Source organism: Schistocerca serialis, chromosome 12 (genome assembly GCF_023864345.2).
Source record: "Schistocerca serialis cubense isolate TAMUIC-IGC-003099 chromosome 12, iqSchSeri2.2, whole genome shotgun sequence".
NCBI lineage: Eukaryota > Metazoa > Arthropoda > Insecta > Orthoptera > Acrididae > Schistocerca > Schistocerca serialis.
In genome coordinates, this window is record NC_064649.1 from 8,070,790 (window position 1) to 8,086,381 (window position 15,592).

Sequence of the window (15,592 nt, forward strand, 5' to 3'; positions counted from 1 at the left end):
GCTGCTGCTCGAGACCGTCAAGGTATCAATTTGGGTACCTAAACATTCTGAGGATAATCTATTTGAGAGAATAAGGGCACAGAACTGGAAGACCTCGAGAGGGGACTGGATGGTAACGAACCGAAAGATTGTAACGGACTGCTGAGGCGGAAGTTGGCAATGCGAGAATGGGACCTCAAACTGAAGTTGGGGTCGTCAAAGGTTGCCATCGGGATCATCAGAGACATCAGAACTGACCACGGAGGCTGCAAGTGTTGCAGATAAACCTACAACGTACCTTCCCACTTTCCACGCATGCGTCAGCACGTATCTTATCACGCCTCAGTCTGTGTACCTGGGGAATTGGGAAAGAACTGTCGGAGTGGAAAAGGAAAAGATGGGGTGTCGTGCGGGACACTCTTCGTCCGGTTCACTCGCTGAGGCCCGTTTGATGTGGGAGACACTGGTAGCAGCTTCTTGCGAACACCTCTGCCCGTACGAACAGCTTACGTACCTCGGGGCACATCATACTGTGACAAAGCAGCAACACCAACAGGAGAGGTGAGGTGAGGATCTCCTCGAATTTCTACTGGAAAATAATCTGGAAATCTCGAATAGGGCAGCGAACGTACTTTCAGAAATAGAAGCGAGGAAGAAGTTATTAACATATAACTTTCAGGTTAACTCTAACGAGTAGTCGTGTCAAACAATGGCACGTGGCGACAGAACCGTCCTTATACGACTACGTGTTAAATGAAAATAATTGATTATTGACAATATAATGTATACGAATAATGTAGATCTACTCACCGAGCTGCGGCAGTAGAACACGCACGCACAAAAAGGTTTAACTTCTGCGAACCTTTGGAGCCGGTGGCTTTTTCTTCTGGCAGAACAGTTGGAAGGGAAGGAAGAAGGGTGAAGGAGGAGGACTGGAGAGGTTTAGGAAAAAGAGGCAGTTCAGAAAAGTCACCCGGAACCCCAGGTCAGGCGAGACTTACGGGATGGGACGAGAAGGGAAGACTGACTGCTGGGGACTGCACTGGGTGAGATTTGAAAGCCTGAGAGCTTAAAGGCAGAAGACAGAAAGGAACCTCAGAGTACACCACTCGTTACTCAGTATTATCCCGGTCTCGAACGTATTAATCGGCTACTCTGAGAAGGCCACGACTTCCTAAAATCGTGCCCTGAAATGAGATCCATTCTGTCTGAGATTTTGCCCACTGCACAGCTTTTCGTCGCCCTCCCGATCTCTGTGACATCCCCGTCAGACCCGACGCTCCTTCTGCCGCCATCTCCCTACCCTACGGCTCCTACCCCCGTGACCGACCCTGCTGCGAGACTTACCTGTGCGTTCCCTTACCACCACCTACTCCGGCCCTGTAACTGGCAAAACATATACAAAGAGAGGGCCACCTGTGAAACGACACGTCGTATGCCGGTCGCGTGTAACCACCGTTTGGCCTTTTACATCTGCACGACTACCCGGCAGTTATCGGTCAGGACGAATGGGTCTTTCCTTCTCACCCATCCGGTAAGTCTCCCCTGACCTGGAGTTCTGGGTGACTTCTCTGAACTGCACCCCTAGCTCTCAACCTCTCCAGTCCTTTTCTTTCGCCCCTCTTCCTTCTACTTCAACTCTTCTGAAAGAAGAAGGAGCAACTGGTTCCAAAAGCTTGCAAAAGTTGCAAAAGTTAAACCTTTGTTTGTGTGTGTGTGTGTGTGTGTGTGTGTGTGTGTGTGTGTGTCCTGCCACGGCTTGGTGAGTAGATATTTTATCTATCCATCTACATTACATGTATATTAAGTCTGAGGTTGAAATGGGCAACACGCAATATCCCGTTGCAGACCACACTGTACAACGCGACAATCGTGACCTCCGCACCTGTTTCACCACACGCACCATCTGGATTCTTCCCCCCAGACGACAGTTTCGCGTAACTTCGCAAGTGGGAACTGGCACTACGACACGTCCTCGGTTCTCACCACCCTCCTGGCCTTAATTTACATCAATTCCTTCCGTCTCAACATTTCTTCACAGTAACTACACTTTTCTTCACTCCATTTTAGTTTTCTACATCTTTCATTTTCTGACCATCACCATCCCCCCTCCCACCTCTGTTACATACAATACACTTAGTTTTTCATTGTTAATAACTCATGCACGATGTTTTAGCAGTAATCTCTGTCCTGCATATTACCCTGTCTTCCACCTTTAAGCTCTCACATTTTCAAATCTTGTCCTCTGCAGTCTCCAACAATCAGTCTTTCCTTCTCACCCATCCGGTAAGTCTCCCCTGACCTGGAGTTCTGGGTGACTTCTCTGAACTGCACCCCTAGCTCTCAACCTCTCCAGTCCTTTTCTTTCGCCCCTCTTCCTTCTACTTCAACTCTTCTGAAAGAAGAAGGAGCAACTGGTTCCAAAAGCTTGCAAAAGTTAAACCTTTGTGTGTGTGTGTGTCCTGCCACAGCTTGGTGAGTAGATATTTTATCTATCCATCTACATTACATGTATATTAAGTCTGAGGTTGAAATGGGTATTAAACAGGCCATGACCTATAGGAATCATAGGACAACACACTGGGACTCTCATAAGGAATACATATACTCACACGCAATTGAAGTTAGAACTTCAATAAGAAACCCAGTAGATTTTGATGAAAAGGCAAATGTCACTATTTCAATATTATATTTAGAATAAAACCGAATCACCAAAGTGTACACATATAGGAATCTACCCTGGTGGAACAACAATCTGAAAGTGCAAAGGAAGCAGATAAGAAGACTGTGCAACCTTGCAAGGAAGAAAGAACAACAGGCAAAATATCGGAAAGCCCACATCAAAACGACTCTGTGATCAAACAAGCAAAGCTATCTTCCTAGTAGACTTCATAAAGTCCTCACCAGAATAACAACTAGTCCACAATGTACTTTAAGGAAGGGGATAGCAAGTATACAAAGACAGCAAGTGAGATGCCGGGTTTTCTCCTCGAGACTCACTTCCCTCGTTGCACTCCGGCAGGTAACACATCGGGAGTCAGTCCCTGGGAGGCACTGGTTTACGGGTAATCAGAAGGAAAACTGGGAGTCTGAAAGATAATAAGTCAATTTCAAAAAAGTCTAGTCATTGGCGGGAACATTTCGTCTGTTTGAGTCACTGGGCCCAGATGGTACCTTTCCAGCTACGTGCAAGAAGCAGCACAGGATTTAATTAGTTTTCTGTGAAGAGATCAGCCTACTGGCAAGAGTCGTTTCTAATGCTCGGAGGACAGTGAAGGTCGTTTCCATTCTGAAGCCAGGGCGAACTGATCGTGCCAAAGCCGAGGATACGAGACTGCTCGGCCTGTCCTCATTCCTTCTGAGGACAATAAAAGAACTGGTTAATGCGCACACTAGGGACAGGAGGTTAAATGATGTTCCTCTGCACACACTCTGATAGGGGGTATTTGCCCCTGGAATACTGTGGCCAGCTTCCCTAGAGTGACTGCTCCCTCTAGTTTAGGCTGTGCCTCATATACACACTGTTGTAACTTGGACATACAACACAAACAAGAATCAAAATTTTAAACATGGCTGCAACAGCAACTGTTGAAATTCTTCACAATAAAGGATGACAGCCAGAAACAGTTCCAGGATAAAAATTTATTAAAATTTCTTTACGTATTTTTGATGTTTGTTGTTTGTGATTTTCGATGTGTATGTGTGGTTAATTGACTAGTATGTTTTTATTCACAACGACAGATGGTTTCATTTTATTATAACATTTTGGTTGTTTTCGCTAGTATGTATTTCACCGCCTACGTTACGCGAGATTCTCGCGCATTACACTAGTGCCCTCTCTCGTTAGATGTTCCGTAGCACAAGTTTTATCTGTCTGACACTAGGACACAGGTAAATTGGTTCTATATTTTCTATTTTACATAAATGTTTTTAAATGGCCCGATACGTTTTATTTATTATGACAGAAAGTTTGAATTAACACAACTTTTAATAATTTTTGATGCGCTTGTATATGTATTCATGGATTTTAATATGCGCGAGTGTCTGGCATATACAAGTGCCCTCTCTCGGCGAAACCATCTGCCCTAGTGCTTTCACACTCTTGTCTCGATAGTTCATAGGCGAGGTAATGGTGCTAAACCGTTCGCTTTAGCGCTGTGCCCATAGTCATGTTGTACTAATGGAGAAGATGTCTCAATTATTGATGACGCCTTTGACACAATTGTTTTATTAATCTCCATTACATGATGTAATTTCAGTAAGTAACTAAAGATTTTGTGCCTGTATTACTTTGGTAATTTCACTGTTACTTAAGCTTTTGTTTCTCACTTCCGATGCTATGGCTTTTCTAATGAAAGTGTCTTCCTGTTCAGGATTTTTTACTTCTGATGAAGGTATATTTATATGTACCGAAACCTTGGTCAAGAAATTTTAATAAATTTTTATCCTGCAACTGTTTTTGGCTGTCATCCTTTATCGTGACAAACAAGAATGTCAGTACAGCTTTATTAGGCCGTTTCACGTGTGTCAATTGCCGTAACGTACACCGAACACAATAAGACGAGGCAAATATATGTTGTTGTTGTTGTTGTGGTCTTCAGTCCTGAGACTGGTTTGATGCAGCTCTCCATGCTACTCTATCCTGTGCAAGCTTTTTCATCTCCCAGTACCTACTGCAACCTACATCCTTCTGAATCTGCTTAGTGTATTCATCTCTTGGTCTCCCTCTACGATTTTTACCCTCCACGCTGCCCTCCAATACTAAATTGGTGATCCCTTGATGCCTCAGAACATGTCCTACCAACCGATCCCTTCTTCTGGTCAAGTTGTGCCACAAACTTCTCTTCTCCCCAATCCTATTCAATACTTCCTCATTAGTTATGTGATCTACCCATCTAATCTTCAGCATTCTTCTGTAGCACCACATTTCGAAAGCTTCTATTCTCTTCTTGTCCAAATTATTTATCGTCCATGTTTCACTTCCATACATGGCTACACTCCATACGAATACTTTCAGAAATGACTTCCTGACACTTAAATCTATACTGGATGTTAACAAATTTCTCTTCTTCAGAAATGCTTTCCTTGCCATTGCCAGCCTACATTTTATATCCTCTCTACTTCGACCATCATCAGTTATTTTGCTCCCCAAATAGCAAAACTCCTTTACTACTTTAAGTGCCTCATTTCCTAATCTAATTCCCTCAGCATCACCCGACTTAATTAGACTACATTCCATTATCCTTGTTTTGCTTTTGTTGATGTTCATCTTATATCCTCCTTTCAAGACACTGTACATTCCATTCAACTGCTCTTCCAAGTCCTTTGCTGTCTCTGACAGAATTACAATGTCATCGGCGAACCTCAAAGTTTTTATTTCTTCTCCATGAATTTTAATACCTACTCCGAATTTTTCTTTTGTTTCCCTTACTGCTTGCTCAATATACAGATTGAACAACATTGGGGAGAGGCTACAAACCTGTCTTACTCCCTTCCCAACCACTGCTTCCCTTTCATGTCCCTCGACTCTCATAACTGCCATCTGGTTTCTGTACAAATTGTAAATAGCCTTTCGCTCCCTGTATTTTACCCCTGCCACCTTTAGAATTTGAAAGAGAGTATTCCAGTCAACATTGTCAAAAGCCTTCTCCAAGTCCACAAATGCTAGAAACGTAGGTTTGCCTTTCCTTAATCTTTCTTCTAAGATAAGTCGTAAGGTCAGTATTGCCTCACGTGTTCCAGTGTTTCTACGGAATCCAAACTGATCTTCCCCGAGGTTGGCTTCTACTAGTTTTTCCATTCGTCTGTAAAGAATTCGTGTTAGCATTTTGCAGCTGTGACTTATTAAACTGATAGATCGGTAATTTTCACATCTGTCAACACCTGCTTTCTTTGGGATTGGAATTATTATATTCTTCTTGAAGTCTGAGGGTATTTTGCCTGTTTCATACATATTGCTCACCAGATGGTAGAGTTTTGTCAGGACTGGCTCTCCCACGGCCGTCAGTAGTTCCAATGGAATATTGTCTACTCTGGGGGCCTTGTTTCGACTCAGGTCTTTCAGTGCTCTGTCAAACTCTTCACACAGTATCATATCTCCCATTTCATCTTCATCTACATCCTCTTCCATTTCCATAATATTGTCCTCAAGTACATCGCCCTTGTATAGACCCTCTATATACTCCTTCCACCTTTCTGCTTTCCCTTCTTTGCTTAGAACTGGGTTTCCATCTGGGCTCTTGATATTCATACTAGTCGTTCTCTTATCTCCAAAGGTCTCTTTAATTTTCCTGTAGGTGGTATCTATCTTACCCCTAGTGAGATAGGCCTCTACATCCTTACATTTGTCCTCTAGCCATCCCCGCTTAGCCATTTTGCACTTCCTGTCGATATCATTTTTGAGACGTTTGTATTCCTTTTTGCCTGTTTCACTTACTGCATTTTTATATTTTCTCCTTTCAACCAATTAAATTCAATATTTCTTCTGTTACCCAAGGATTTCTACTAGCCCTCGTCTTTTTACCTACTTGATCCTCTGCTGCCTTCACTACTTCATCCCTCAAAGCTACCCATTCTTCTTCTACTGTATTTATTTCCCCCATTCCTGTCAATTGCTCCCTTATGCTCTCCCTGAATCTCTGTAAAACCTCTGGTTCTTTTAGTTTATCCAGGTCCCATCTCCTTAAATTCCCACCTTTTTGCAGTTTCTCCAGTTTTAATCTACAGGTCATAACCAATAGATTGTGGTCAGAGTCCACATCTGCCCCTGGAAATGTCTTACAATTTAAAACCTGGTTCCTAAATCTCTGTCTTACCATTATATAATCTATCTGATACCTTTTAGTATCTCCAGGATTCTTCCAGGTATACAACCTTCTTTTATGATTCTTAAATCAAGTGTTAGTTATGATTATGTTGTGCTCTGTGCAAAATTCGACCAGGCGGCTTCCTCTTTCATTTCTGTCCCCCAATCCATATTCACCTACTATGTTTCCTTCTCTCCCTTTTCCTACACTCGAATTCCAGTCACCCATGACTATTAAATTTTCGTCTCCCTTCACAATCTGAATAATTTCTTTTATTTCATCATACATTTCTTCAATTTCTTCGTCATCTGCAGAGCTAGTTGGCATATAAACTTGCACTACTGTAGTAGGCGTGGGCTTCGTATCTATCTTGGCCACAATAATGCGTTCACTATGCTGTTTGTAGTAGCTTACCCGCATTCCTATTTTCCTATTCATTATTAAACCTACTCCTGCATTACCCCTATTTGATTTTTTTTTTCAACCCTGTAGTCACCTGACCAGAAGTCTTGTTCCTCCTGCCACCGAACTTCACTAATTCCCACTATATCTAACTTCAACCTATCCATTTCCCTTTTTAAATTTTCTAACCTACCTGCCCGATTAAGGGATCTGACATTCCACGCTCCGATCCGTAGAACGCCAGTTTTCTTTCTCCTGATAAAGACATCCTCTTGAGTAGTCCCCGCCCGGAGATCCGAATGGGGGACTATTTTACCTCCGGAATATTTTACCCAAGAGGATGCCATCATCATGTAATCATACAGTAAAGCTGCATGCCCTCGGGAAAAATTACGGCTGTAGTTTCCCCTTGCTTTCAGCCGTTCGCAGTACCAGCACAGCAAGGCCGTTTTGGTTATTGTTACAAGGCCAGATCAGTCAATCATCCAGACTGTTGCCCTTGCAACAACTGAAAAGGCTGCTGCCCCTCTTCAGGAACCACACGTTTGTCTGGCCTCTCAACAGATACCCCTCCGTTGTGGTTGCACCTACGGTACGGCTATCTGTATCGCTGAGGCACGCAAGCCTCCCCATCAACGGCAAGGTCCATGGTTCATGGGGGGGCAAATATATGCAAGCAGTAATAACACGATAACCGATAGTAAGCACGGCGTGGCACGGTTTAAATAGGCACGAGCACACAGCGAGCTCTATCGGAAGTCGACAGTATTGCTTTTCACGGCTCTCTCTTGCAGATGACAGCACACTGCTAATGCGCACTTCTTTCAAGTGTGTGCACATTACTTCACTCTCATTTTCGACATTCCAATAAACCGGACTACGACTCCCTTCTTCGAGTCATTACTCGGAAAGGGTTATCGAAGCATTTGGAAGTTATTGTATGGTCAGACAGGATTTTCCTGATACTTCCTGTATTACTGAACTCACTATCGTGGAGTGATTCTGGATATCCTTAAGGAATCGAGTAACTTCCAGTTTTTAACATACGTATGTCCCTGCTGCTACCTCCACTGTAAAATAATGTCGTAATGGGAATGTGTCCGGCACGGTTTCCCTCCCGACAGTGAGTGTGCCGAGCAGGCCAGCCTCCGCACCTTGTCGAGCTGCTTAGCACCCACCTTCTGTTCCACTTTGTTTCACCATCTCGTAACCACATAAATTATCATACGACTTAACTACAGCAGTGCATATCCGGTACACATTCCTGGGGTTTAGACCCCAATTTTTACCGTAGGCCCTTCTACTGTTCATAAGAGTACTTTTTGCCTCGGAACATCTATTCTTTATACGAGGAGTTAGTGATACTTTTGCATCCTGATATATCCCTAGGCACTTCACTATCCCCTCTCCTGGTAGAGTTTCACAGAGGAGCTGGAGATTCCAGAATGTGAGGTGGATTTGCTTCCTTGTAAATGGTACTACAACAGTTTTCCACATCATCTAGTGCACTTTGTGCCACTGTTCTAAAAGTACTAGGAAATTTGTCAGGTATTACTACGACCTAATCGTTTCCGTTCAATTGGCGAAAACAGCGTCTAGTACTTAGCTCTTTGAGAAGTTCATTAAAATGTAGCGGGTCGGGTTATGACGTGTTCCACTTCACGATCTGTCACCCGATTGACGTACGTTCTCACTTTACCTTACAAATATTCTGCAGTTGTCGATCTCGAAGTTAATTTCTGGAGTGGACCTACTAAGCAGTGTTACTAGTCCGTGCAGTGTGACTTCTTCACCTTATGCTCTCGGGGCAGGTGCTGAAAGAGAAATTGTAGTATCTTCATATCTCAGGCAGCCGAGCAACTCTGAAATCTCTATCAGACTCTGCAACGAGATCAAAGATAGTTGCAGCACACCACTAAGTCCTCGGCAGACTAGGGAAATGCAGCAAAACCTGCTGTGGATCCCCGATTAGAGGCACTGACGAGCTGACTGACTGGCCAGGACAGGCACGACGACTCCATTTATTGAAACAGAATCTCTCCCGACTGTCCCCCAGGTGACAGTAAAATCAAAACTGTGTAGCTGCACCGGGAGGTAGCATGTGGAATACTGGACTACGGTCCGAGAAACAAAAATGTGGCAAGGTAATAGTGCCGAAGACACGTTTCGAGGAAAGTTCTGTAGTCCTGAACTTCAAATGGAAACAGAAACACACGGTAGGACTCGTGACTGTCCGTGCGAACCTTTAAGAAACACCTACACGTAATGGGTATAGAGTAAGGAGCCCCTTAGTGTGGACTACGTGATGAGAAGTACAAAACCAAACTACAGCCAATCTTCCAATACAAAGTACTGGACCGCAATAAGACACAGAATATTCAGGCCGGTACAGCCTGAAGAAATCGTATCTAATAACGAACTAATAAAGAGTCTCTTACTACTTCTCGAGGTTACCGATTGGCTTTACTAGAATGACAGGGAGCAAAACTGCACGATAAACCCAGTTTTGGTGTGGGCAATGGCGGGCTAAGACCACTAGTCCTCCCCGTATAAATAAAATCAAATAAGTGCATTGCACCCACCTTGATCTCCTGCTTTACCCCCACTTTTCTTTTTCTGTTGGTGACATTACGTAGGAGGGCTACTCATTAGTTAATCTCTAATGTCTACGAGAAAAACAAGAAATGGGTGTGTATGTGTGTACTTACTTGTCGACATTAGCTATCGACACAATGGACATGCAGGCTTTCATCTTGAGGACGAGATTAAAGTCACCCAGTACCCAGTCCAGGTTACACAGTGTATCAAAAATACTTTTACAAACATGGGGACAGGTTTCTTACACCAAAACAAGAAAAGATATCTCATAAACTTGGGCTCTAAAATGCATACCTCAAGAGCTATGAGCATTTGTTTATCATCACTATTGCAAAACACCTCTTCTACTTTCACACACTACCTCAAACAAATTGTCATCAAAGTTCCTTTGCAGTCCCAAAAAATTGTAACCACCATTTTGCAGTTTGACAGCACCTGAATTTTTGGGACTTATTGGGAGAATGAGTTTGCATCCACTGCTTGGACTGTTCTTTAGTTTTGAAGCTCACATACTGCAACCGTGTCCTATTTCCAATCACGAGTCCGTTTAGAATTTCCTTCCCTTCTTCACAGGGATGTCGAGGCAGAACCCGTATTTTCCATTTTGTGTACGTCGATTAGACAGTCTAGAAACCACTGTGCACAAAATTTACGGTAACATAACTCTCTGTGACACTGTCACACAGGGTCATCTCAAAATTCAAAGTGCGTCTTCAGAAACTTCGGAGATAGAGAATCGAAGTCTCGCACGCACCATTTTGTCAGCTCGTCGCAGAAGTTCATCGGTCACACCAAAGTGTCTTCCTCGACCACTCACGTCGTGCACATCGGTGCAACCAGCTTCAAATTTTCTGCACCTCTCTCTCAAAACAACACCACTTATAACCGCGCTCCCACAAGCACAACACAAAAAAGTGACAAATCTCAACAGCAACACCAACTTCTCCCAATCGTGGGAAGCAAACGACAGAACGTACCTAACGACTGGCAAGAAGTATCACCGCCCATTTCAAGTGATCGGCACTCGCACACCACAGAGCCGGCTAACACTAGGTAGGCTTCGGAGCCTCCTTTTCCGACAGTGCGAGTGCTACAAAGCCGCGAGCATTTGTTTACATTTAATAGCCAATTTGAGGTCAATTTAGGAAGAGTCTTCGTATTCTGCTTACCAAACTCACACTAATATTATTCTCAAATTTCACGTTTTGCTGCTGTACAAAATGGAAAACACGGGTACTCACAATCTTGTAGCCAATGGGGTAGATGCAGGAGGGCGAGTGGAAGGCGTGCAGCTGGTGTGGCAGCAGCTGCCCCACACTCAGGAAGATGAGGCCGCCCACACGCAGCAGGTTGCTCTGGTCCGCCGACTGGTGCATAACTGCCGCCACCTGCCGGTTCTCGTCACGGTTCACGTACACGCGCCGGAACACGGCCAGTGTCGTCAGCTCGTTGTCCTTCTCGTTCTTCGGTATGTGTGTGGCACAGTACATCGACTGCGAAATGGAGCGGAGGCTGTAGTGGGTCCCTCACTTCTTGCACGAGTAAAAACTAATTTCGTCATTTTTTTCTGTTTTCTGTCTTTCATTAGTCACTATAATTTGTGGAGGTATGTTCCATCCGTGTAACTACTCGAAAGCAGTTTGCACTCGTTTATTGCCAATTATTGGCAATATTGTCTTTAATTAGCTGCGTAGACGGAACATACCTCAGTGAAAAACTATTTCTTTTTCTAGTCTAATCGATATGAGGCAGTTACCCAAAATTTTGAAGTTCTCTAACGACCCATATTTTTTCTATTATTACTGTTTAAATTACAATTTACTGACCGGCAAGTACCGGGATGCATTATTTGAGGAAATATTCGCTATTCGAGAGGAAATATTCGCTATTCGAGATTAAAAGACTGCGTGTACTCGAACTTTTGATACCGCCGACAAATTTTTGTTGCCAAATTGTAAGCCACATTTTAGAGTTACAATTTTCATCCATACAAGTGTATTTTACGTTTTTCAACATTTAACTGTCTATGAAATAGTACTATTCAAAATTCCATTTCCAAGGAAAATGAAATTGCACAGTTTGTGACTTAACTCTTTGGAAATCCAGTGTTACCAAACCGTAGAAGGGTTTTTCTGTGAAGAAAAATTTATGGGGTTCCTGCTGGCAAAATGTGTTACTAAACTACTTACACTTTATTTCTCAAATAATTATCGATGCACTTCAATAGAAAACTTCTGCCTACACATACACACGTATAAATAGAATCCGATACAAAGCTCATCAAATGTTAAATCCGTAGTTTAACAGAAAACACGATTTTTGAAAGCATCTGTATATTATCAGCAATTCCGGTTTTATACACTATTATTAAAAAAATACTAATTGAGCCTTATTTCATCACTTTGTAAATAATGCCACACATATGTACAGAGTGAATTTATAAATACGCACAGTGGACAATGCCATAGCTAGTAAATGTAACGATTAGGAACACATTCGAGAAAACTTGCAACTTGTTCACGTAGGTTACATACGAGCTCATCACAACACAATCGGTACATTTATTGAAACACACATTTTAATTATTTGCAGTGTCTCTTACATCTTTCATAGTACTATTTACAATGTCTACCATAAATTGAGGGCAAGAAAAGAATTCAAACTGAACACATGTCAGAAACATATCAGCTCACAGCTGCAATATCTCAACAGAAGTTTTGTACCCATAAAGACGGACAGTTCACATGAATGAAGCCCAATTCTTCTAGCTAGACAAGTATAAAAACTAACAAAGAATCTGCCAAGTAATGAAAATATTCAACACATTTTAGCCATTCAAACGATGTTGTCAACAGGGACAGTACACTAAATTGAGACTTTCAAGGCATTATTGAGAATCCAATAACTACATCAACTGTGAGAACATTGGGAAACACTCGAACCACAGATCTCACCACAGTGGGCCCACACATGTCAATAATACAAACAGTCATACAGTAGTTGGACCGTACCGGACGGTGTCTGTGGAATGAGGAGATTAAGTCACTTCTCGAAGAGGGCTAAGCAACCTTTCCGGTAGCCGTAACAGCAACCGTTCCGACTGACAGACCGACGCGGTCTTGTGGCAGTCCAGACAGTCAAACGATCTGGACTCGTGACAGATCAAACAATCCGGCCCCGTAATGTTAGCCGACACACACTCGCTGTCTCAGTATTGTAGATGGCCAAAAGTGAGGGGAAGGAACTTATAAACTTTTTAAGACTGTGCAGCTATTTCCACATTGTACCACGTGCAAAATGAGAATTCAGTTAACTGCTAATGGCTTACAATAGCACAAAAAACACAGAAAATAGAAAAGGCTCAAATCGAATTCCTGAAGGCGCGAGCTACCTTGTTCTTGTAGAAGACGCAGCCGTCCTTGACGGCGCAGCCCAGGTGGTAGACGGAGGAGCAGCGGAGCTTGAAGCAGCGCACCGTGGCACCCGCCTGGGTGCAAAGTGCGCACGTCGCCTGCATCCCCTGCTGCAGCGCACTCTCCAGGTTCATCAGTGCACCGTTCACCGTCTCGTACACGTCGTCCGACCACAGTGCGCAGTTCAGGTGCACCCAGCGATCCACGTCGAAGTTGAGAAGCCTGCGAATGTAGCGGGAAAGAAGTGACAGCTAGTAGTAAGAACAGTCCGCACAACCCTACTTTTTCCTCATCTGACAGTATCGACCTCGACTACATTCCGACGTCTCGCCCTCCGTCCGTATACGTAATCTCGCCAATGGGACACGGAAGTTTCAGAAGTGGTAAGATTAGCCCGTTTGTAATGGGGCATTTCCACAGTGAGGTCGAGAAAATACGTGACGAGAACTGAAAAGCGGGCTTACTGTAAGATTGCTGCAAAACTTCTACAGGTTGTCGTCGCTCGCTCTCATTTGAACTGGAAAACGACGAAACGGGTTCACTTTTAGAATAGGGCTATGGGGGAGGAGGGGAGCAGGGCAGATGAGGTGGTGAGAGAGAGCGGAAGGAGTGCTCGGGCAGAAACAGGGCTGAGGAGGTGGTAGACAGGGGGAGAGGGGGAGATAAACGTAGGGGAGAGGAGGCAGCGCACAGACAGGGTGAGAAGGAGATCGGGACGTACATCCAATTACCACGTATATTTGGCAACCGCAAAGCACTGCCGGGTTCACTCGTATTCTACACGAACTACTTCCCGTGTGCCAGCTCATTGCGACAACGTGTAATATTCGCTAGGCACGAGCACTATTAGCCTCGAGACAAAATGTGAGAGTTAATCTCGGCATACCGTTCGGAGTTACTTCAAACTGAGTGACACGAGAATACGGACTGCCGAGAACAACATCGGCGCAAATGCTAGCTTTGTGGGTGACAGAGTTTCACAGAATCGCCCTGTTTACGAGATACGTAAGAAACTAACGTCTAATTTTCACAGATTAAGGAAACAGACATACATCACAATAATGAAACACTATGCCTCAGTGTATCTACTTCGGTCTTCTGGTATGTAATTGTGGACTGGTGCCCAAAAAACTAATAGAAGAAAGCAATTAGGATAATGACAAATCTGTGATAATTGTACCTGGCACAGACCAGATGTTCGCACGATTAGCTGATGACAGAGACTGATAGCGAATTCTCTGTATGTAGAAGGATGAATGTCTTGTAATTTACAGGAAAAGAAATTGAAATCACTGCCTTAGAAAATTTTAAAGCAGCTTGAGAATACTTAGCCTCTGTCATAAATATAGTGAGGAATAGCTTACAGTGTACTGCAGAATGTATAAATGTTATCTGGTTTCAAACCATATGTCTACACACACACACACACACACACACACACACACACACACACGTTACCACAGTAAGTTTTACGTGTACACTCCTATAAATGTATGGCACTCGGTGAGTAAATAATTGTAGTTATTAAGAGGGGCCACAAAAAAATTCCACCTTCCAGACTGGGAACGGCACAGTCACTCACCTGGCGGGCCCGTCGGCCACTCCGTCTCCTATCTGATGACAGAACAGGCATTTGCGAGTGTCCTCGGGCATTTTTGATGGTGCCATTGTGATCCCCATGCGAAACAGCATCTGCAAAACAATACAATTGTGAGAGTACTAGGCAACACACGCACAACTGCAGAAGTCATTTATCAAAATCACTGGATCAGTTGTTTTAAATTTTCTGCAAAGTGTCGTGCACCGTGACAGAACAGACACTAATTTCTGTTCGTTATTCTTTTGCAAGAGCATTTGTGCCAGGGTTCAACTTTTAAATAACGTGTGGACACTCGACACACAAACTGTCACAGAGCCTTCGAGGCCCTGCACTACTATGTCAGAAGTAAGGCATTATACAGCGAGAGGCAGTCTTTGCCAGTTATGGGTAAAGTTGCAGACGGGATGTGTCAGACACTCAGTTAAGCTAGATTTCAGCAGTAATAAAAGAATTTGTACAAGATTAAAATGTATCCAAGTGTAGTCTACATTTTACATTTAAAATTTTTAAAGGCGTGTTCTAAGTTATCTTTGTGTCTTAACTTTCTATCATTAATTTCAGCAACGAGAGCACACAACTGAATTTATGAAAGCTGTAGCAAAGTACCAAGTTCAAGAAATAGGTTTCCCTTTCCTCATGTTGTTCAGATTTATTGTGATGGTGCAACTTTGCTCTTGCAGAATCAAATTCTGTACTCTTTCTTTCCACTGTTAATATTTCATATTTCTTTCCTACAGCACAGCTAAACACAGTTTGAGCTCAGTACCAGAAACATCTCTAATCGTTCACATTTT

The 15,592-nt window shown here is 43.3% G+C and overlaps 1 protein-coding gene across 1 annotated transcript in view; it reads right to left on the bottom strand.

Moving 5' to 3' along the window:
• LOC126428342 (histone-lysine N-methyltransferase 2C-like) overlaps window positions 1-15,592 on the bottom strand; it is a 440,767-nt gene that overhangs the window by 14,237 nt on the left and 410,938 nt on the right. The window contains exons 70-72 of the mRNA XM_050090275.1: window positions 14,781-14,890; window positions 13,177-13,420; window positions 11,027-11,278 (exon numbers count right to left, since the gene is read on the bottom strand). Of these exons, the coding sequence (XP_049946232.1) occupies window positions 11,027-11,278; window positions 13,177-13,420; window positions 14,781-14,890 (606 nt within the window). The remainder of the gene's footprint in view (window positions 1-11,026; window positions 11,279-13,176; window positions 13,421-14,780; window positions 14,891-15,592) is intronic.